General features: G+C 44.1%; 1 protein-coding gene across 1 annotated transcript in view; it reads left to right on the forward strand.

Moving 5' to 3' along the window:
• The window catches only part of LOC124003745 (voltage-dependent calcium channel gamma-4 subunit-like), a 28409-nt gene extending 17200 nt beyond the window's left edge, over window positions 1-11209 (forward strand). The window contains exons 2-4 of the mRNA XM_046312291.1: window positions 8764-8847; window positions 9605-9745; window positions 9936-11209. Of these exons, the coding sequence (XP_046168247.1) occupies window positions 8764-8847; window positions 9605-9745; window positions 9936-10486 (776 nt within the window). The 3' untranslated portion in view covers window positions 10487-11209. The remainder of the gene's footprint in view (window positions 1-8763; window positions 8848-9604; window positions 9746-9935) is intronic.
• The last annotated feature ends 12203 nt before the right edge of the window (window positions 11210-23412 follow it).

A 23412-nucleotide genomic window follows, 5' to 3' on the forward strand; every position in this document is an offset into this window, starting at 1 on the left:
AAGTCTCCTATGTTGGGGTTGTAACCAGCCCAGAGTTTTGTTCCTGTGAGGTGTTTTTCTATTTTCCCAGTGCTGTTGGGTGACTGTGTCACTGTTCTCCCATGGGCTATACAATGTGTTAGAGAGCGGTACACTCCAGCTGTTTTATGTGTGTTTCAAATTGGAGTGTTGGCTGCTTTTGGGACCAGGGGGTGTCTGGGGCAGTGGTCCACAATGTAGGGGTTGTGCCCAGACCAGGGGTCCATTTTGGAGGCGTTTTAGGAGTCTCTCAGTCCCTTCTAAGTTGGGTGTCCTGGTCGTAGCTTTCTCATTGATTTCCATTGTGACAGTGGAGACTGTTTGGTGGTAGTTGCTCCGTACCGCAAAATGCTTACGAGCCCTTTCCCAACAATGCAGAGTTAAAAAGTACGAACATTTTCAAATAAAAATATAAATAGTAACACTATAAATAATAATAATTATGCTGTATACAAGGAGTCCTGGTACTGAATAAATGTGCAGGTTATTTTTGATTTTATTTATTGAACCTTTATTTAATTAGTCAAGTCAGTTAAGAACAAATGATTATTTACAATGACTGCCTACCCCGGCCAAACCCTAACCCGGAGGATGCGGAGCCAACTGTGCGCCACCCTATGGGACTCCCAATCACTTGTGATACAGCCTGGAAGCGAACCAGGGTCTGTAGTGACGCCTCTATCACTGAGATGCACTGCCTTAGACCGCTGCGCCACTTGGGAGCAAATTAGGTAGTGGTAGTTGAGGGAATATGTAGGTCGGGGTAAACGTGACGAGGCAATCAGGGTAGATAATAAACAAAGTAGCAGCAGTGTATGTGGAGAGTGTGTTGTGTGTGTGTCAGTGTGGGTAAAGTCCAGTAAGTTTACATAGAGGCAGTGTAAAAAAGGTTCAATGACATAGTCCGGTTAGCTATTAAATGCACTGATTGCCCATAGATTCCACTCACCTGGTGTCCTGAATCAGTTCCTGATTAGAGGGGAAGAATGCAAATCTGCCTTAGAGATACCAGTCAAAGAAAAATAGAATCACCACACACAGACAAATAAACCACTTAAAAGGCATGTTTACATTACTATCTTGTCTCATAAATTATTATCTGTTTTAGAGTGAATAAAGTCCAAGCGTGAAGTAAGTCTCTGTTCATTCGCACACTTCACTTCCCAACCTCTGGTTGAGGCAGCAGTTTCAGTGGAAAAGTGAGAAACGTTTCAATATTCATGTCACCGCCATGTTTTATTCCCTTAAAAGTGCAGAGAACATTTTCTTAACCAAGAGTCAAACTCTTTCAATGGAAGGTGCCTTGGGGCTGAAGAACATCAGAACCCTTTTGTGGGTGTGCAGACTGACTTTCCTGTCCTCGGTTGGTTTCAAATATGGAGGTGAAACTAAGCTTGCCACGTCTAGGGGACCTAAGTTTACCTAAGTCATTCATAATCTGATATAAATGTGTGCATTTCACATGAAAGTCGGTTAAGCAATGCATGTGTCTTTATGGCAGACTGTGTACTCGCCAGGGTTCAGGTTAAGCTTGATCTGCCAGCCCAAGCAGTTTTTCAATGTTCACAGTGACCTAAACGGCAATCTAAAAAAATAAACAAACGGGCATATCAAATTAAGTGTCCAAACAAACACAGGAAAACCCTTCCGGGATGGGAGGCTACTCAATTTACCTCACTCCACCATTGCCTGGCAATCACTTGCACCTACAGTTGAAGTCAGAAGTTCACATACACCTTAGCCAAATACATTTAAACTCGGTTTTTCACAATTGCTGACATTTAATCCTATAATAGTAGAGAATTCTTTATTTCAGCTTTTATTTCTTTCATCATATTCCCAGTGGGTCAGAAGTTTACATACTCAATTAGTATTTGGTAGCATTGCTTTTAAATTGTTTAACTTGGGTCAAACGTTTCGGGTAGCCTTCCACAAGCTTCCCACAATAAGTTGGGTGAATTCTGGCCCATTCCTCCTGACAGAGGAGCTGACTCTTTTCTCTGTATATATCAACGATGTCGCTCTTGCTGCGGGTGATTCCCTGACCACCTCTACGCAGACGACACCATTCTGTATACATCTGGCCCTTCTCTGTACACTGTGTTAACTAACCTCCAAACGAGCTTCAATACCATTCAACACACCTTCCCTGGCCTCTAACTGCTCTTAAACGCTAGTAAAACCAAATGCATGCTTTTCAACCATTCGCTGCCCGCACCCGCCTTCCTGACTTGCATCACTACTCTGGACGGTTCAGACCTAGAATATGTGGACAACTACAAATACCTATGTGTCTGGCTAGACTGTAAACTCTCCAGACTCATATTAAACATCTCCAATCCAAAATCAAATCTAGAATCGTCTTTCTATTTCGCAACAAGCCTCCACTCATGCTGCCAAACTTACCCTAGTAAAACTGACTATCCCACCGATCCTCGACTTTGGTGATGTCATCTACAAAATAGCTTCCAATACTCTACTCAGCAAACTGGATGCAGTCTATCACAGTGCCATCCGTTTTGTTACCAAAGCCCCTTATACCACCCACCACTGCGACCTGTATGCTCTAGTCAGCTGGCCCTCGCTACATATTCATCGCCACTGGCTTCAGGTCATCTATAAGTCTATGCTAGGTAAAGCTCCGCCTTATCTCAGCTCACTGGTCACGATAACAACACCCACCCGTTGCACACGCTCCAACAGGTATATTTCACTGGTCATCCCCAAAGCCAACACCTAATTTGGCCGCCTTTCCTTCCAGTTCTCTGCTGCCAGTGACTGGAACGAATTACAAACATCGCTGAAGCTGGAGACTTGTATTTCCCTCACTAACTTTAAACATCAGCTATCTGAGCAGCTAACCGATCACTGCAGCTATACATAGCCCATCTGTAAATAGCCCACCCAATCTTCCTACCTCATCCCAATATTGTTTTTGTTTACTTTTCTGCTCTCTTGCACATCAGTATTTCTACTTGCACATCATCATCTGCTCAATTTCCTGTATTTACCAAATCATGAGAGCAAACCACACACAAGTCAGAGTTATCACAAAGTCTATTTTTAATTATATGAGCTCCATCAAAACCCTGTGACTCTCAGATCAATTCAGTGTCTATAAATGAATTCTCTGAGAGTCCCTTACACATTGCAACTGAGATCCTTTATAGCAAAGACACACATAGCCAGACAGCATTGGCATAATTTATCGTTCAGCTTTGTCTCCTAAACTATGTTATTTTCTCAAACTCAGAACCTAAACAAATCCTCACATCAACAGGCATATATCAAATCCATCCTATCTTGACAAGATCAGAGACACATTGACTGGCACACAGACATTGTGGAGCCAGGAGATACACGCTTGACCTCTCCCCTCTCTCCGGCCCAAGCAACTTAGTCTTGACAGAGAACAGATACTGCAACCCCGCCACAATTTTATACAAAAATAAACATTCTGATGAGAAGTAACTTATAAACATATGATGAATATAAATCATCTTACCTATGTTACCAACTAATTCTGATTATTCCCCAACAAAAGACACAGTCAACTTATTGTATTTAAACTTCTGACCCACTGGAGTTGTGATACAGTGAAATAATCTGTCTAAACAATTGTTGGAAAAATGGCTTGTCATGCACAAAGTAGATGTCCTAACCGACTTGCCAAAACTATAGTTTGTTAACAAGACATTTGTGGAGTGGTTGAAAAACTAGTTTTAATGACTCCAACCTAAATGTATGTAAACTTCTGACTTCAACTGTACCTGTAAGCAAGAGTTGGAACCAGTTCAGGGAACAGAACAGAAAATAAAACATTTGTAGTAACAGAATCAGAACCGAGAACGAAAGTGATCTATACTCTTCTGGGAACAGAACCGTTCTTTTACAGCTTCTACCCCCAAGCTATACAAATGCTGAACAATTAATCAAATGGCCACCTAAAATATTTGCATTGACACCCCCCTCTTTTGTTTTTACACTGCAGCCACTGTCGTAGAAATATTTGAAGAAAACAGTATAGGTATTGGGAAATTCCCAATACTACTCAATGTTTATTATCTATGCATAATCACTTTACTTCTACCGACATGTAACAAATTACATTGACAAACCTGTACCCCTGCACGTTGACTCGTAAACTTTTTTAAAACTTTAGTTTATGTAGTAAATATTTACTTAACTCTATTTTCTTAACTGCATTGTTGGTTAAGGGCTTGTAAGTAAGCATTTCACAGTAAGGTCTACACCTGTTGTATTTGGCGCATGTAACAAAGTTTTAAGTTCTGGGCATTTTTTTGCAGTCCCACAAAAAAATGCAACAAAGCCCTTACTCTGTCACTCAGGTGTCTATGTGCCAGCTAAACATTTCTGCCAATGTGTGTGCGCTTGTGTAGGCTACCCGCCCCTCCCCTTCCAAAGCTACTGTAGCCTACTGACGTTTCAAGCGTGATTCAGAAATTAGGGTGAAGTTATTTATTTCATTAGAATGAACTTTTTCAATGCTAGTTAAGGATACTAATGGTATCACATTTCACATTGGATGTATTAACTATAAAAAGATAAGTTGTGTTTTTAATTCTGGTGCCGCTCTGCACACACAGCTTCTTAGCTAGCTCGGGTTGAACGTTTAGCCAACTCTCTGAAGTTCTAAGACATTTAAAGTTCCTCCATAGAAGCCGCTCCTCTGAATGTATAATTCTGTGGGCCTAATTGAGATAATGCATGTCAATAAGCTCTTCAAGCCAAGCCTCCTCCAACCTCTCGCTCTTTCCCAATACGCAAAATTTCAGTTGTCATCTCAAGCCCTACAGTTGTCTGTCCATCACACTCCATTGCAAGCTGCTTTATCCTCACTGATTGGTCAATTAATTTAATGTTGAGCTAAATGTAAACAAATCAGAGGTTTAAAAAGGAGCAGAAAGGAACAATATAAGCCATCACTTGTGTGGGGTTAGAACCGGTTCAGAACTTTATTTTACAGGGTGCAACAGTGGAACGGAAAGGGGAAAAAAATATGGTTCTGTTCAGAACGAAATGATTGGAAAAAATGTTTTGGTTACAACCCCTGCCTGTAAGCAATTACTATTTCTTAACCCTGTTGGCACTTAAAAATCACCTGGTCTGGCCGCTGCTGCCCCTAGTGGTGGGAGGTGTATATTGAAAATGGACTGTCTAACTGTGGTACACCCTAACCACTAGAATACATCATTTCCTGGCAATGATAGAAAATGTCCCTTGCAAATTTGACAATCATTTTATATAAGAATCTAAGACTTTACAGCTCAACACAGAAGTGCATTGAGTATTGGGAGCCATTTTAGCTTCACTTCCACTGTGACATGGCATGAGATATAATACACTGCTCAAAAAAATAAAGGGAACACTAAAATAACACATCCTAGATGTGCTTTTTTCTTTACATAGTTGAATGTGCTGACAACAAAATCACACAAATTATCAATGGAAATCAAATTTATCAACCAATGGAGGTCTGGATTTGGAGTCACACTCAAAATTGAAGTGGAAAACCACACTACAGGCTGATCCAACTTTGATGTAATGTCCTTAAAACAAGTAAAAATGAGGCTCAGTAGTGTGTGTGGCCTCCACGTGCCTGTATGACTTCCCTACAACGCCTGGGCATGCTCCTGATGAGGTGGTGGATGGTCTCCTGAGGGATCTCCTCCCAGACCTGACACAGTCCAGCCACATGAGGTCTAGCATTGTATTGCATTAGGAGTACCCAGGGCCAACCGCACCAGCATGTGGTCTCACAAGATGTCTGAGGATCTCATCTCGGTACCTAATGGCAGTCAGGCTACCTCTGGCGAGCACATGGAGGGCTGTGCGGCCCCCCCAAAGAAATGTCACCCCACACCATGGCTGACCCACCGCCAAACCAGTCATGCTGGAGGATGTTGCAGGCAGCAGAACGTTCTCCACGGCGTCTCCAGACTCTGTCACATGTGCTCAGTGTGAACCTGCTTTCATCTGTGAAGAGCACAGGGCGCCAGTGGTGAATTTGCCAATCTTGGTGTTCTCTGGCAAATGCCAAACGTCCTGCACGGTGTTGGGCTGTAAGCACAACCCCCACCTGTGGACATCGGGCCCTCATACCACCCTCATGGAGTCTGTTTCTGACCGTTTGAGCAGACACATGCACATTTGTGGCCTGCTGGAGGTCATTTTGCAGGGCTCTGGCAGTGCTCCTCCTGCTCCTACTTGCACAAAGGCGGAGGTAGCGGTCCTGCTGCTGGGTTGTTGCCCTCCTACAGCCTCCTCCACGTCTCCTGATGTACTGGCCTGTCTCCTGGTAGCGCCTCCATGCTCTGGACACTGCGCTGACAGACACAGCAAACCTTCTTTCCACAGCTCGCATTGATGTCCCATCCTGGATGAGCTGCACTACCTGAGCCACTTGTGTGGGTTGTAGACTCCGTCTCATGCTACCACTAGAGTGAAAGCACCGCCAGCATTCATAAGTGACCAAAACATCAGCCAGGAAGCATAGAATCTGAAGTAGTCTGTGGTCACCACCTGCAGAACCACTCCTTTATTGGGGGTGTCTTGCTAATTGCCTATAATTTCCCCCTGTTGTCTATTCCATTTGCACAACAGCATGTGGAATTTATTGTCAATCAGTGTTGCTTCCTAAGTGGACAGTTTGATTTCACAGAAGTGTGATTGACTTGGAGTTACATTGTGTTGTTTAAGTGTTCCCTTTATTTTTTGAGCAGTGCATATGTTTCTAATGAGCAGACATTGTTCATGTACAACCATTGGATTAGTATAGTGTTGTTGCGTAGTGTTGTCTCAACTCTCACTTACCTTACCTGCTACTCCCCCTATGGACATTCTTTCTCCTGTTGCTCCCCTGCGTGTTGGAGCTCGAAGCCTAAGATTTTCACTGTGCCCTGCAATCGCACCTGCAACTCTGTACATGTGACTGTTAACTCCAACTGAGCATTGATGCAGATTGTTTAACACACACACACACACACACACACACACACACACACACACACACACACACACACACACACACACACACACACACACACACACACACACACACACACACACACACACACACACACACACACACACACACACACACACACACACACACACACACACACACAGTCAAAGTTTGGAGACACCAACTCATTCAAGGGTTTATCTTAATTTTTACTATTTTTTACATTGTAGAATAATAGTGAAGACATGAAACAACTCATGTAATCATGTTGTAACCAAAAAAGTGTTAAACAAATCCAAATATATTTTATATTCTTTAAAGTAGCCACCCTTTGCCTTGATGACAGCACTGCACACTCTTGACATTCTCTCAACCAGCTTCACCTGGAATGCTTTTCCAACAGTCTTGAAGCAGTTCCCACATATACAGAGCACTTGTTGGCTGCTTTTCCTTCACTCTGCATCCCAAACCATCTCAATTTGGTTGAGGTCAGGTGATTGTGGAGGCCAGGTCATTTGATGCAGCACTTATCACTCTCCTTCTTGGTCAAATAGCCCTTTACACAGCCTGGAGGTGTGTTTTGGGTAATTGTTCTGTTGAAAAACAAATGGTAGTCCCATTAAGCACAAACCAGATGGGATGGCATATCGCTGTGGTAACGATGCTGGTTAAATGTGCCTTGAATTCTGAATGAATCTCTGACAGTGTCACCAGCAAAGCACCATCACACCTCTTCCTCCATGCTTCACGGTGGGAACCACACATGCGGAGATCATCTGTTCATCTACGCTACGTCTCACAAAGACACGGGCGGTTGGAAACAAAAATCTCAAATTTGGACTCATCAGCCCAAATGACAGATTTCCACCGGTCTAATGTCCATTGCTCGGGTTTCTTGGCCCAAGCAAGTCTCTCCTCCTTATTGGTGTCCTTTAGTAGGGGTTTTTAGGCAGCAATTTGACCATGAAGGCCTGATTCTCCTATGAACAGTTGATGTTGAGATGTCAGTTACTTGAACTCTGAAGCATTTATTTGGGCTGCAATTTCTGGGGCTGGTAACTCTTAATGAACTTATCCTCTGCATCAGAGGTAACTTTTGGTCTTAATTTCCTGTGGCGGTCCTCATGAGCCAGTTTCATCATAGCGTTTGATGTTCTTTGCAACTGCACTTGAAGAAACTTTTAAAGTTCTTGAAATGTTCTGCATTGACTGACCTTCATGTCTTAAAGTAATGATGGACTGTCATTTCTCTTTGCTTATTTGAGCTGTTATTGCCATAATATGGACTTGATCTTTTACCAAATAGGGCTATCTTCTGTAGACCACCCCTACATTGTCACAACACAACTGATTGGCTCAAATGCATTAAGAAGGAAATCAATTATTTTTAACAAGGCACACCTGTTAAATGCAATGCATTCCAGGTGACTACCTCATGAAGCTGGTTGAGAGAATGCAAAGTGTGGCTACGGTGAAGAATCTCAAATATATTTGGATTTGTTTAGCACTTTTTTGGTTACTACATGATTCCATATGTGTTATTTCATTGTTTTAATGTCTTCACTATTATAGTAAAAATAAAGAAAACCCCTTTTAATGAGTAGGTGTGTCCAAGCTTTTGACTGGTACTGTATAAAAATCAATAGCCATGTTTCAAATGTCCACTAACCTGCATGAGCTGGAATCAACGTCTCGACCATTCTCTGTGAAGTGTGCACTCTTTTCTAACAAGACTTTCTGTGGTTCTTTGGACTCCACAGGGATCAACAAAGGAAGCTGTCTTCGGATCAATCACTTCCCAGAAGATAACAACTATGACACAGACAGCTCGGAATACATCTTACGTAAGTGCTTGTCTCCCGCCACCACATCCAGATGTCTGTTCATCCTTTATCATCGTGTGTAAAAGCACACAATGCCCGTAGATACTCAATGGTAGTCAGTGGACAAGGTGTGCTTTATCTGTCAATACTCCCTTGGCCCTGGTCCATAACAGCATGATGTCATGACAGTAATTGGAGCTATGGGGAGAGAGACCGATGGCATAAGTGCTGAGTTTATATAGACTTGGGTAAAAGTAAAGTTACTTAACTAGAAAATGACTCAAGTAAAAGTCACCCAGTTAAAAAACTACTTGAGTAAGTCTGAAAGTATTTGGTTTTAAATATACTGTACGTAAGTATCAAAAATAAATAGAAATTTAGGGTGTGCTAACCGCTGCTAGCACTTGGCCTGCTGTGTATTGGCAACAACCTTATAAAAATATATTTCTAAAACAATGCTAAGAACTAAGAAAAACATTGCTTGTGTCATAGTTTCAACTGTGTGTTAGTGATGATGCCAAAAATGTCTTGTCCTTTACATTTGGCTACATGCATGTACTGTAATGGCAGCCAAACTGGTGCGTTAACAACAATGTTCAAAGTACTAGCGCACTTCTCTGTACATCCATAATGCAATAACAGCAGAAAATGTACAGAGTTAGTGACGATGCTGAATGTGCTAATGCTGAAACATGCTAATCATCCTAAACATACTAATGTTGTAGTCATGCTAACGTTGCAAACATGCTAACCATCCTAACTGCTGTGTACTATACAGGTATAGTGCGGGCCTCCAGCCTCTTCCCCATCCTGAGCAACATCTTGTTGTTGCTGGGAGGACTGTGTGTCGGGGCTGGGAGGATCTACAGCAGTAGGAACAACATCCTGCTCAGCGCCGGCATCCTGTTTGTGGCTGCAGGTAGGTGACGTCACACAGCTATTAATAATATTGCAATGGTGGCCATTCCCTGCATATTTAGCATTGCCTTGGCGTAGACATTACCCACTAATGTTACATATACTGTATGTACGTTTGAAAACACTAAGCTACAGTATGGGCAAGGCCCTCCAAGCACCTCTCATTTCTACCTCTCTATGTATCTCCTCAGGTCTAAGCAACATCATCGGCATCATCGTCTACATCTCCAGTAATGCCGGTGACCCCAGCGACAAGAAGGACGAGAACAATAAGGGCAGCTATGGATATGGCTGGTCTTTCTACTTCGGAGCTCTGTCCTTCATCGTGGCCGAGTCCGTCGGCGTTCTCGCTGTCAACATCTACATCGAGAAGAACAAGGAGACGCGGTGCCGGGCGAGGCGTGAGTTTATCAAGACCACCTCGTCCACCTCGCCCTACTCCCGTATCCCTAGTTACCGTTACCGGCGGCGACGCTCCAGTTCCCGCTCCACCGACCCGTCCCGAGAGACCTCACCCGTCGGGGTGAAGATGGGAGGAGGAGGGGGAGCAGGCGTAGGAAGTGGAGCAAGCTTTGGGATGCCCATGGGTGGGATCTCCATGTACGCCCTCAGCAGGGACACTATGAAAAGTGGGATAGCTGGGTACTGTAGTCCAGAGCGTGACTCAAGCTTCCTGCAGGTCCACAACTGCTTCCAGAAAGATCTGAAGGAGGGTGTGAACAGGAGAACGACTCCCGTGTGAGAGTTGGAACGCATCTCTGAACTTGGAAGGATACAGGAGACTTCACAAAACTGTAAAGGAAACAGCTGGACAGCACAAGACCCAGGATCATTGTTGCAGCTACAAAACCCAGACCATCTTCCATGTTGAAAGGTCATAGTTCATATGATGGAGTGTGCTCTTTTCTTTGGTATAACAAATTGCCGTCTGTCTTCGTTTGGATGTGGAGGAGAAATGGAGCCTTACCTAAGGTTTATTACGAAAACCTTTGGTAAAGCTTATATAAGTCCATTTACAAAAAGACTACAGAAACCCAGACCTTTAGTAGCAATGCTTTTGTGATACATGATAGTGTTTTGCATACCCCTCAACAAATGGTTGTCATGTCTTGTTGTTTTGATGTTGTCAAGTGATAAAACTCACTTGAGGGGTTTTGCCATTGTAACTGGTGCTATACACTTTCAACACACTTTAAATATTCTGATTACACTTAGAAAAAGGGTTCCAAAATAGTTGTTTTGGCTGAAGCAGAACCCTTTTTTCGTTCTGGGTAGAACCCTTTTCTGGTTCCGGGTAGAACTCTTTTGGAAAGGGTTCTATATTGAATAAAAAATATGAACATAAGATCCCAGAAATGTTCCATGCGCACAAAAAGCTTATTTCTCTACAAGGTTGTGCACAAATTTGTTTACATCCCTGTTAGTGAACATTTTCTCATTTGCCAAGATAATCCATCCACCTGACAGATGTGGCATATCAAGAAGCTGATTAAACAGCATGATCATTACACAGGTGCACCTTGTGCTGGACACTATATAAAAGGCCACTCTAAAATGTGCAGTTTTGTCAAACAACACAATGCCACAAATGTCTCAAGTTTTGAGGAAGTGTGCAATTGGCATGCTGACTGCAGGAATGTCCCCCAGAGCTGTTTCCAGATAATTTAATGTTAATTTCTCTACCATAAGCCGCCTCCAACGTTTTAGAGAATTTGGCAGTACGTCCAACTGGTTGGGCCTATTCCCTCCCAGGACAATCCATGCCTGTGCCCCAGTCATGTAAAATCCATAGATTAGATTAGCTGATTTCCTTATATGAACTGTAACTCAGTAAAATCATTGAAATTGTTGCATTTTATATTTTTGTTCAGTATACATTAAACACCAAAAGGTTCTACCTGGAACTAAAAATGGTTATTCAAAGGGTTCCGATATGGGGACAGCTGAAGAACCCTTTTCGGTCCTAGATAGCAAATGTTCCCCGAAAACCGGGGAATTTTGGTAAACTTACTGGAATTTTGTAACTCTAATCCTTCTCTCCAACTGTTATGTGATACTCATCTATCTATCCTCTGTGGTCTTTGTATTGGAGGGAACTGGTGTACCTGTATGTTTGTACTATTATCTGAGCCACAATATCCAAATACTAACCCTTTGTAGATTGAAAATAAGTACGGGGATGTATGGAAATACTGAACTCCTTTTCATGAATAACATTCCAATCAATATAAATAATAGATTTATTTCAATCAAACGTACATTGTCTTTATTGAGTGTTAGTTTATTTTTGATTTTGCTCAGGGACGCTGTGTTGGTATTAACTCATTTACACCATTATGAAGTGTTACCTATTAGGTATATTACAGAAAAGCATTTGTGTTATATCTTATCTGATGCCATAAAGACTGTCATCAGTGTCCACGAATAGAGGTGAGATCACACTGTTTTAGACTGTTATTTGGAATATCTTGCTTCTTGCTAGCTACTCTGTTGACAGTTTGACAAGAACATGTAGCCAACTAGCTAGTTAATTGTTTACAAACAAATGAGTGAATGCGCTAGAGAGCTAAACCGCTAGCTAGTTGACTGCAGTGGCTAACTAAAAAGGACTTGTTTTAAAAGTTGGATCATGTTCTCACACTATGATTTTGAACATTCAAAGCAACTGGGAAACATCCATGGCTGGCATTGTTGTCACTTTAACTTGCTACATAACTTCTGAGTGATCTGAAGTAGGAGCACCACCGCCAATCGGCCTACACCACTGCACACACACACACACACCCCCATTGTTACTATGACAACTAGCGTAGCCATGTCAGCAAATTACTTCTGTCTGAACACACACACACATCTGATTTGGCAACTTGCTGTTTGGACAGTCAATATTCCAAAATGGATTTGATCATTAAGGCTTGCAGTGTGAACAAGGCTCAAAAAGGCCCCTATTCAGAGTCAACTTCCTTTACGCCACATTGTTCATGGTGTTCAGTTCCCCCTCACATTGAGCTAATGAGGCAGGCTTGATAGGCCTGTAAATGCTCCATTCTGTGGCAGCGCGGAAGGCATTAAGACATTACGAGCATCCACAGGGTGCGAATGAAGGGAATCAACATCAAGTCACTTCAAGCATGAGTCTACTAACAGACTCCAATATCTCTCCCCCAACTGGAGACTTTAGAAGGGAATTGGGTAATACGCCTATTACATCACCGGAGTTCATTTAGAGTTCACCTGACTCATTCCTGGGATTGTTCACCCGTCACTGGATCCTTGTGTTAGATTCTAATCAAATCAAAGTTGATTTGTCACGTGTGCTGAATACAACAGGTGTAGTAGACCTTACAGTGAAATGCTTACATACAGGCTCTAACCAATAGTGCAAAAAAAGGTATTAGGTGAACAATGGGTAGATAAAGAAATAAAACAACAGTAAAAAGACAGGCTATATACAGTAGCGAGGCTATAAACGTAGAGAGGCTACATAGAGACACCGGTTAGTCCGGCTGATTGAGGTAGTGTGTACATGTAGATATGGTTGAAGTGACTATGTATATATGATGAACAGAGAGTAGCAGTAGCGTTAAGAGGGGTTGGCGGGTGGTGGGTGGGACACAATGCAGATAGCCCGGTTAGCCAATGTGCGGGAGCACTGGTTGGTCGGCCCAATTGAGATAGTATGTACATGAATGTATAGTTAAAGTGACTAAGCATATACGATAAACAGAGGCTAGCGGCATCGCAAAAAGAGGGGTTGGGGGGGAACATACTGCAAATAGTCCGGGTGGCCATTTGATTACCTGTTCAGGAGTCTTATGGCTGGGGGTAAGCCGTTTTGTCTTAGACATGGCACTCCGGTACCGCTTGCCATGAGGTAGCAGAGAAAACAGTCTATGGCTGGGGTCTTTTGACAATTTTTAGGGCCTTCCTCTGACACCGCCTGGTGTAGAGGTCCTGGATGGCAGGCAGCTTAGCCCCCATGATGACCTGGGCCGTACGCGCTGCCCTCTGTTGTGCCTTGCGGTCAGAGGCCGAGCAGTTGCATTTACATTTACATTTAAGTCATTTAGCAGACGCTCTTATCCAGAGCGACTTACAAATTGGTGATTGGTGCATTCACCTTAGTTGCCATACCAGGCAGTGATGCAGCCAGTCAGGATGCTCTCGATGTTGCAGCTCTAGAACCTTTTGAGGATCTCAGGACCCCTGCCAAACCTTTTTAGTTTCCTGAGGGGGAATAGGCTTTGTCGTGCCCTCTTCACGACTGTCTTGGTGTTTGGACCATTCTAGTTTGTTGTTGTTATGGACACCAAGGAACTGGAAGCTCTCAACCTGCTCCACTACAGCCCCGTCGATGAGAATGGGGACGTGCTCGGTCCTCCTTTTCCTGTAGTCCACAATAATCTCTTAGTCTTGGATAGGTTGTTATTCTGGCACCACCCGGCCAGTTCTCTGACTTCCTCCCCTATAGGCTGTCTCGTCGTTGTCACAGTTGATCTTCTGGTGTTTATTTTTAGTGGCTATTTTGATTTATTTCATCAGGTGATTATTTGTGTAGTTTCAGGTGACTATGTGTGTTTAAATCATCAGGGTTGGTTGCGTGGTTCTGCTGCTTCCTTTGCTAGTTGTCACTCACGACTTCTGGAGTATGATGCCTTTGTTATCCAATAATGGTCCACTGAACATACATCCTGTTCTGTTCATCAGCCATGAATTTGAACAATTCTCTCCCCTCACCACCGATAGTTTCATCCATGATAAAGCTAAGCTTTTTTTCCAGTCTGCGCCAGTGATTTTCTTCCCCCTCTAATAGAGACAGAAATGACAGGATTTTGTGTTCCACTTGGCCAATGATTTAGCTGTTAGTTAGCGAGCTACTGTGTGACAGTAACCCTGCACTCTGTTGAACGATTGGTCTGGGTCTGTCTCATAGCAATTGAGGAGAAGATGACCGACAAAACAGTGAATGGCAGTCCTCTTAGGAACACATTTAATCATCAACCTTTTCCATGTTAGTTTATCATTTGAACTTCACATTGATAGACAGCTTCATTAGATTTTTTATCGTGAACTTTCAATCATTATTTACTTTAACTTCTTTACATTAACCTTGGTCCATGGCTCTCACCATAACATGATTTGCACTGTATATTTTTATTTTATTTCTGAACAGCTTCCCGCTAGTGATTTTAGTATGCTTCAAGAAGAGAGCCCTTCCCAACTAGGTAGAGTAAAAAATATATATATAAGAACAAATAATAAATATATAAAATAATACAAATAAAAATAGTAACACAAAAGGAATAGGATACACACTAATGAAGTTCTATACAGGGAGTACCAGTACCATATCACTGTGCAGGTGTATGAGGTATTTGAGGGATACTATACAGTGCATTCGGAACGTAATCGGACACCTTGACTTTTTCCACATTTTGTTGCGTTATACAGCCTTATTTTAAAATTGATTAAATACATATTTTCTCATCAATCTACACACAATATCCAATATGGACAAAGTGAAAACAGGTATTTAGGTATATTTGCAAATGAATGAACAATCAAAAACAAATGCCTTATTTACATACATATTCATACCCTTTTGCCATAGTATAAGACTCAAAGTTTAGTTCAGGTGCATGTTTCCATTGATTATCCTTGATGTTTCTACAACTTGATTGGAGTTCACCTGTGGTAGATTCAACTGATTGGACAGGCACACACCTTTCTATATAAGGTCCCACAGTTGACAGTGCATGTCAGAGCAAAAACCAAGCCATGAGATTAAAGGATTTGTCCGTGGAGCTCCGAGACAGGATTGTGTTGAGGCACAGATCTGGGGAAGGGTACCAAAAATCGTATGCAGCATTGAAGGTCCCCAAGAACACACTGGCCGTAATCATTCTTAAATGGAAGAAGTTTGTAACCACCAAGACTCTTCCTAGAGCTGGCCGCCCGGCCAAACTGAGCAATCGGGGGAGAAGGGCCTTGGTCAGGGACGTAACCAAGAACCAGATGGTCACTCTGACAGAGCTCCAGAGTTCCTCTGTGGAGATGGAAGAACCTTCCAGAAGGAAAACTATCTCTGCAGCCCTTCATCAAATCAGGCCTTATTGGTAGAGTGGCCAGACGGAAACAAGATTCTCTGCTCTGATGAAACCAAGGTTCAATTCTTTGGCCTGAATGCCAAGCATCACGTCTGGAGGAAACCTGGCACCTATGGGGAAGCATGGTGGTGCCAGCATAATGCTGTGGGGATGTTCTTTAGCGTCTGGGAGACTAGTAAGGATCGAGGGAAAGATGAACGGAGAAAAGAACAGAGATCCTTGATGAAAACCTGCTCCAGAGGTTCATCTTCCAACCTGACAATGACTAAGCACACAGCCAAGACAACGCAGTCTCAATGAGCCCAGACTTGAACCTGATTGAATATCTCTGGAGAGACCTGGAAATAGCTGTGCAGCGACGCTCCCCATCCAACCTGACAGAGCTTGAGAGGATCTGCGGAGATGAATGGGAGAAACACCCCAAATACAGGTGTGACAAGCTTGTAGCGTCATACCCAAGAAGACTCGAGTTTGTAATCACTGCCAATGGTGCAAAAACAAAGTACTGAGTAAAGGTCTGAATACTTATGTAAATGTAATATTTTTTTCTTCTAGATTTATGAGGGGAAAAAACAATTTAATCCATTTTAGAATAGGGCTGTAACGTAACAAAATGTGAAAAGATTCAAGGGGTCTGAATGCACTGTATATACACACAAAAGTATGTGGACACCCCTTCAAATTAGTGGATTCAGCTATTTCAGCCACACCTGTTGCAGACAGGTGTATAAAATCGAGTACAAAGCCAAGCAATCTCCATAGACAACCACTCCACAAATGTCTTGTTAAACTATAGTTAAACTATAGTTTTGGCAAGTCGGTTAGGACATCTAAAATGATGTCATGGCTTTAGAAGATTCTGATAGGCTAATTGACATCATATGAGTCAATTGGAGGTGTACCTGTGGATGTATTTCAAGGCCTACCTTCAAACTCAGTGCCTCTTTGCTTGACATCATGGGATAATCTAAAGAAATCACCTCAGAAGAAAAATTGTAGACCTCCACAAGTCTGGTTCATCCTTGGGAGCAATTTCCAAACGCCTGAAGGTACCACGTTCATCTGTAAAAAACAATAGTACGCAAGTATAAACACCATGGGATCACGCGCAGCCGTCATACTCTCACCCAGGATGACGAGAGAGAGAGAGAGAGAGAGAGAGAGAGAGAGAGAGAGAGAGAGAGAGAGAGAGAGAGAGAGAGAGAGAGAGAGAGAGAGAGAGAGAGAGAGAGAGAGAGAGAGAGAGAGAGAGAATGAATGAATGAGCGCTCTGATCTGCCAGGCTTTTTGTCTTTAAGGGTACATTTTTTTTATTCATTTGATTATGTTTGAGGACTGTATTGTTTCAGAAGATGAAATATCAGACACTGTTTTACTGTAATTGATACTAAATCTGAAAGTGTGGTTGAGCGCTTCCTTGCCCTCTCTATTGTGTTTTGGTTTAGAAATTAACATACAAAGAAGTTTGGTGTGCTAAAATGAAATCTCTCCTTTTCCTTCTCCCTCAATTAAGATTTGTCATTAGTATAATAAAAGGTTCCATTTCAGAGACTAGGAGAACAACCCCAAAACATATTTTTGGAGGCAATACTTCATACTGTAGTATGTGTCTGGTTTCAGTGTGTTGAATACAACAATTGTTTTCAATCATAACAATGCTTTTTGTGCTTCAGGAAAAATACTAACATGAAGTCTTCAACAAACAATGTGCTATAAATTCATTCTGTGACTTTAAATAGACTACATGGCCAAAAGTATGTGAACATGCCTTTAAATTAGAGGATTAGTCTAATTCAGCCACAGAAACATCATTAACAAATCTGAACTGTTGCTGTTAAAACATTTTTTAAATGGTTTTATTTAACTAGGCAAGTCAGTTAAGAACACTTTCTTATTTACAATGACGGCCTACCAAAAGGCAAAAGGCCTGCTGCGGGGAAGGGGCCTGGGATTAAATATTTAAAAATTCTATATGACAAAACATCACGACAAGAGACAACACTACATAAAGAGAGACCTAAGACGACAACATAGCAAGGCAACAACACATGACAACACAGCATGGTAGCAACACAACATGGTATCAGCACAAAACATGGTACAAACATTATTAGGCACAGACAACAGCACACAAAGGGCAAGAAGGTAGAGACAACAATACATCACTCAAAGTAGCCACAACTGTCAGTAAGACAGCGGCAGGGTGGTAATCACTGACTGGTGTCCTTTCTAGGTGTTAGCAATAGACTCCATCATCACAACCCAGTCAGAAAAATACATCTTTAAATATACTTAAATCATACTTCATTAATGTATTTAAGTATCTGTAAGAAAGACACTAAAGTATATTTAAAATGTAATAAATATTTTTATATATATATATATATACACATTTAATATTACTTTATTAGCATTTACAATTGAAGTCGAAGTTTACATACACCTTAGCCAAATACATTTAAACTCAGTTTTTCACAATTCCTGACATGTAATCCTAGTAAAAATTCCCTGTCTTAGTTCAGTTAGGATCACCACTTTTCTTTAAGAATGTGAGAATGTCAGAATAATAGTAGAGAATGATTTATTTCAGCTTTTATTTCCCAGTGGGTCAGAAGTTAACATAAACTCAATTAGTATTTGATAGCATTGGCTTTAAATGGTTTAACTTGGGTAGCCTTCCACAAGCTTCCCACAGTTTTGTGCCATTCCTGTCATGTTTGTCATTTATTATCATGTCTTGTCCCTGTGCTCCCCATGCTATTCGTTTCCCTCTGCTGGTCTTATTTGGTTCTTTCCCTCCTTCTATCCCTCTCTCTCCCCCTCCCTCTCTCACTCTCTCGCTCTCTCTTCTCTCTATCGTTCCGTTCCTGCTCCCAGCTGTTCCTATTCCCCTAATCATCATTTAGTCTTCCCACACCTGTTCCCGATCCTTTCCCCTGATTAGAGTCCCTATTTATTCCTTTGTGATCCGTTCCTGTCCCGTCGGTTCCTTGTATTGTATTCACCATGCTGTGATTGCGTTTCGCCCTGTCCTGTCGTGTTTTTGCCGTGATTGTGTATCGCCCTGTCCTGTCGTGTTTTTGCCTTCATCAGATGCTGCGTGTGAGCAGGTGTCTCTGTCGACTACGGCCTGCGCCTACCCGAAGCGACCTGCAGTCTGTGGCCGCTTCTCCAGTTGTTTCCCCTCTACAAGTCTAGAGGATTTCTGTTATTCCGTTTTGGACTTAAATAAACTCTGTTTCTGTTAAGTCGCTTTTGGGTCCTCTTTCACCTGCATGACAGAAGGAACCGACCAAGGAATGGACCCAGCGACTTCAGACGCTCGTTACACTGCCGTCGAGATCCAAGGAGCCATGCTCGGCAGACACGAGCAGGAATTGTCCGCTGCTCGCCATGCCGTGGAGAACCTGGCCGCTCAGGTTTCCGACCTCTCTGGACAGTTCCAGAGTCTACGTCTCGTGCCACCTGTTACTTCCTGGCCTGCCGAGCCTCCAGAACCTAGGGTTAATAACCCACCTTGCTACTCCGGGCAGCCCACTGAGTGCCGCTCCTTTCTCACGCAGTGTGAGATTGTGTTCTCTCTCCAACCCCACACATACTCTAGAGAGAGAGCTCGGGTTGCTTACGTCATTTCACTCCTTACTGGCCGGGCTCGAGAATGGGGCACAGCTATCTGGGAGGCAAGGGCTGATTGCTCTAACAAATTCCAGAACTTTAAAGAGGAGATGATTCGGGTTTTTGACCGTTCAGTTTTTGGTGGGGAGGCTTCTAGGGCCCTGGCTTCCTTATGCCAAGGTGAACGGTCCATAACGGATTATTCCATTGAGTTTCGCACTCTTGCTGCCTCTAGTGAGTGGAACGAGCCGGCGCTGCTCGCTCGTTTTCTGGAGGGACTCCACGCAGTGGTTAAGGATGAGATTCTCTCCCGGGAGGTTCCTTCAGATGTGGACTCTTTGATTGCTCTCGCCATCCGCATAGAACGACGGGTAGATCTTCGTCACCGGGCTCGTGGAAGAGAGCTCGCATCAACGGTGTTTCCCTGCTCCGCATCGCAACCATCTCCCTCCTCTGGCTTTGAGACTGAGCCCATGCAGCTGGGAGGGATTCGCATCTCGAATAAGGAGAGGGAACGGAGGATCACCAACCGCCTGTGCCTCTATTGCGGAGTTGCTGGACATTTTGTTAATTCATGTCCAGTAAAAGCCAGAGCTCATCTGTAAGCGGAGGGCTACAGGTGAGCGCAACTACTCAAGTCTCTCCATCAAGGTCCTGTACTACTTTGTCGGTCCACCTACGCTGGACCGGTTCGGGTGCTACATGTAGTGCCTTGATAGACTCTGGGGCTGAGGGTTGTTTCATGGACGAAGCATGGGTTCGGAAACATGACATTCCTTTCAGAGAGTTAGATAAGCCTACGCCCATGTTCGCCTTAGATGGTAGTCATCTTCCCAGTATCAGATTTGAGACACTACCTTTAACCCTCACAGTATCTGGTAACCACAGTGAGACTATTTCTTTTTTGATTTTCCGTTCACCGTTTACACCTGTTGTTTTGGGTCATCCCTGGCTAGTATGTCATAATCCTTCTATTAATTGGTCTAGTAATTCTATCCTATCCTGGAACGTTTCTTGTCATGTGAAGTGTTTAATGTCTGCCATCCCTCCCGTTTCTTCTGTCCCTACTTCTCAGGAGGAACCTGGCGATTTGACAGGAGTGCCGGAGGAATATCATGATCTGCGCACGGTCTTCAGTCGGTCCCGAGCCAACTCCCTTCCTCCTCACCGGTCGTATGATTGTAGTATTGATCTCCTTCCGGGGACCACTCCTCCTCGAGGTAGACTATACTCTCTGTCGGCTCCCGAACGTAAGGCTCTCGAGGATTATTTGTCTGTGTCTCTTGACGCCGGTACCATAGTGCCTTCTTCTTCTCCGGCCGGGGCGGGGTTCTTTTTGTTAAGAAGAAGGACGGTACTCTGCGCCCCTGCGTGGATTATCGAGGGCTGAATGACATAACGGTTAAGAATCGTTATCCGCTTCCCCTTATGTCATCAGCCTTCGAGATTCTGCAGGGAGCCAGGTGCTTTACTAAGTTGGACCTTCGTAACGCTTACCATCTCGTGCGCATCAGAGAGGGGGACGAGTGGAAAACGGCGTTTAACACTCCGTTAGGGCATTTTGAGTACCGGGTTCTGCCGTTCGGTCTCGCCAATGCGCCAGCTGTTTTTCAGGCATTAGTTAATGATGTTCTGAGAGACATGCTGAACATTTTTGTTTTTGTCTATCTTGACGATATCCTGATTTTTTCTCCGTCACTCGAGATTCATGTTCAGCACGTTCGACGTGTTCTACAGCGCCTTTTAGAGAATTGTCTCTACGTAAAGGCTGAGAAGTGCTCTTTTCATGTCTCCTCCGTTACTTTTCTCGGTTCCGTTATTTCCGCTGAAGGCATTCAGATGGATTCCGCTAAGGTCCAAGCTGTCAGTGATTGGCCCGTTCCAAGGTCACGTGTCGAGTTGCAGCGCTTTTTAGGTTTCGCTAATTTCTATCGGCGTTTCATTCGTAATTTCGGTCAAGTTGCTGCCCCTCTCACAGCTCTTACTTCTGTCAAGACGTGTTTTAAGTGGTCCGGTTCCGCCCAGGGAGCTTTTGATCTTCTTAAAGAACGTTTTACGTCCGCTCCTATCCTCGTTACTCCTGACGTCACTAGACAATTCATTGTCGAGGTTGACGCTTCAGAGGTAGGCGTGGGAGCCATTCTATCCCAGCGCTTCCAGTCTGACGATAAGGTTCATCCTTGCGCTTATTTTTCTCATCGCCTGTCGCCATCTGAGCGCAACTATGATGTGGGTAACCGTGAACTGCTCGCCATCCGCTTAGCCCTAGGCGAATGGCGACAGTGGTTGGAGGGGCGACCGTTCCTTTTGTCGTTTGGACAGACCATAAGAACCTTGAGTACATCCGTTCTGCCAAACGACTTAATGCCCGTCAAGCTCGTTGGGCGTTGTTTTTCGCTCGTTTCGAGTTTGTGATTTCTTACCGTCCGGGTAGCAAGAACACCAAGCCTGATGCCTTATCCCGTCTGTTTAGTTCTTCTGTGGCTTCTACTGATCCCGAGGGGATTCTTCCTTATGGGCGTGTTGTCGGGTTAACAGTCTGGGAATTGAAAGACAGGTTAAGCAAGCACTCACGCACACTGCGTCGCCGCGCGCTTGTCCTAGTAACCTCCTTTTCGTTCCTGTTTCCACTCGTCTGGCTGTTCTTCAGTGGGCTCACTCTGCCAAGTTAGCTGGTCATCCCGGTGTTCGAGGCACTCTTGCGTCTATTCGCCAGCGCTTTTGGTGGCCGACTCAGGAGCGTGACACGCGCCGTTTCGTGGCTGCTTGTTCGGACTGCGCGCAGACTAAGTCGGGTAACTCTCCTCCTGCCGGTCGTCTCAGACCGCTCCCCATTCCTTCTCGACCATGGTCTCACATTGCCTTAGACTTCATTACCGGTCTGCCTTTGTCTGCGGGGAAGACTGTGATTCTGACGGTTGTCGATAGGTTCTCTAAGGCGGCACATTTCATTCCCCTCGCTAAACTTCCTTCCGCTAAGGAGACGGCACAAATCATTATTGAGAATGTATTCAGAATTCATGGCCTCCCGTTAGACGCCGTTTCAGACAGAGGCCCGCAATTCACGTCACAGTTTTGGAGGGAGTTCTGTCGTTTGATTGGTGCGTCCGTCAGTCTCTCTTCCGGGTTTCATCCCCAGTCTAACGGTCAAGCAGAGAGGGCCAATCAGACGATTGGTCGCATACTACGCAGCCTTTCTTTCAGAAACCCTGCGTCTTGGGCAGAACAGCTCCCCTGGGCAGAATACGCTCACAATTCGCTTCCTTCGTCTGCTACCGGGTTATCTCCGTTTCAGAGTAGTCTGGGTTACCAGCCTCCTCTGTTCTCATCCCAGCTTGCCGAGTCCAGCGTTCCCTCCGCTCAAGCGTTTGTCCAACGTTGTGAGCGCACCTGGAGGAGGGTGAGGTCTGCACTTTGCCGTTACAGGGCACAGACGGTGAGAGCCGCCAATAAACGCAGGATTAAGAGTCCAAGGTATTGTTGCGGCCAGAGAGTGTGGCTTTCCACTCGCAACCTTCCTCTTACGACAGCTTCTCGTAAGTTGACTCCGCGGTTCATTGGTCCGTTCCGTGTCTCCCAGGTCGTCAATCCTGTCGCTGTGCGACTGCTTCTTCCGCGACATCTTCGTCGCGTCCATCCTGTCTTCCATGTCTCCTGTGTTAAGCCCTTTCTTCGCACCCCGTTCGTCTTCCCCCCCCTCCCGTCCTTGTCGAGCGCACCTATTTACAAGGTACATAAGATCATGGACATGCGTTCTCGGGGACGGGGTCACCAATACCTAGTGGATTGGGAGGGTTACGGTCCTGAGGAGAGGAGTTGGGTTCCGTCTCGGGACGTGCTGGACCGTTCACTCATCGATGATTTCCTCCGTTGCCGCCAGGATTCCTCCTCGAGTGCGCCAGGAGGCGCTCGGTGAGTGGGGGGTACTGTCATGTTTGTCATTTAT

The sequence above is a fragment of the Oncorhynchus gorbuscha genome, linkage group LG18 (genome assembly GCF_021184085.1).
Source record: "Oncorhynchus gorbuscha isolate QuinsamMale2020 ecotype Even-year linkage group LG18, OgorEven_v1.0, whole genome shotgun sequence".
NCBI classification, from domain to species: domain Eukaryota; kingdom Metazoa; phylum Chordata; class Actinopteri; order Salmoniformes; family Salmonidae; genus Oncorhynchus; species Oncorhynchus gorbuscha.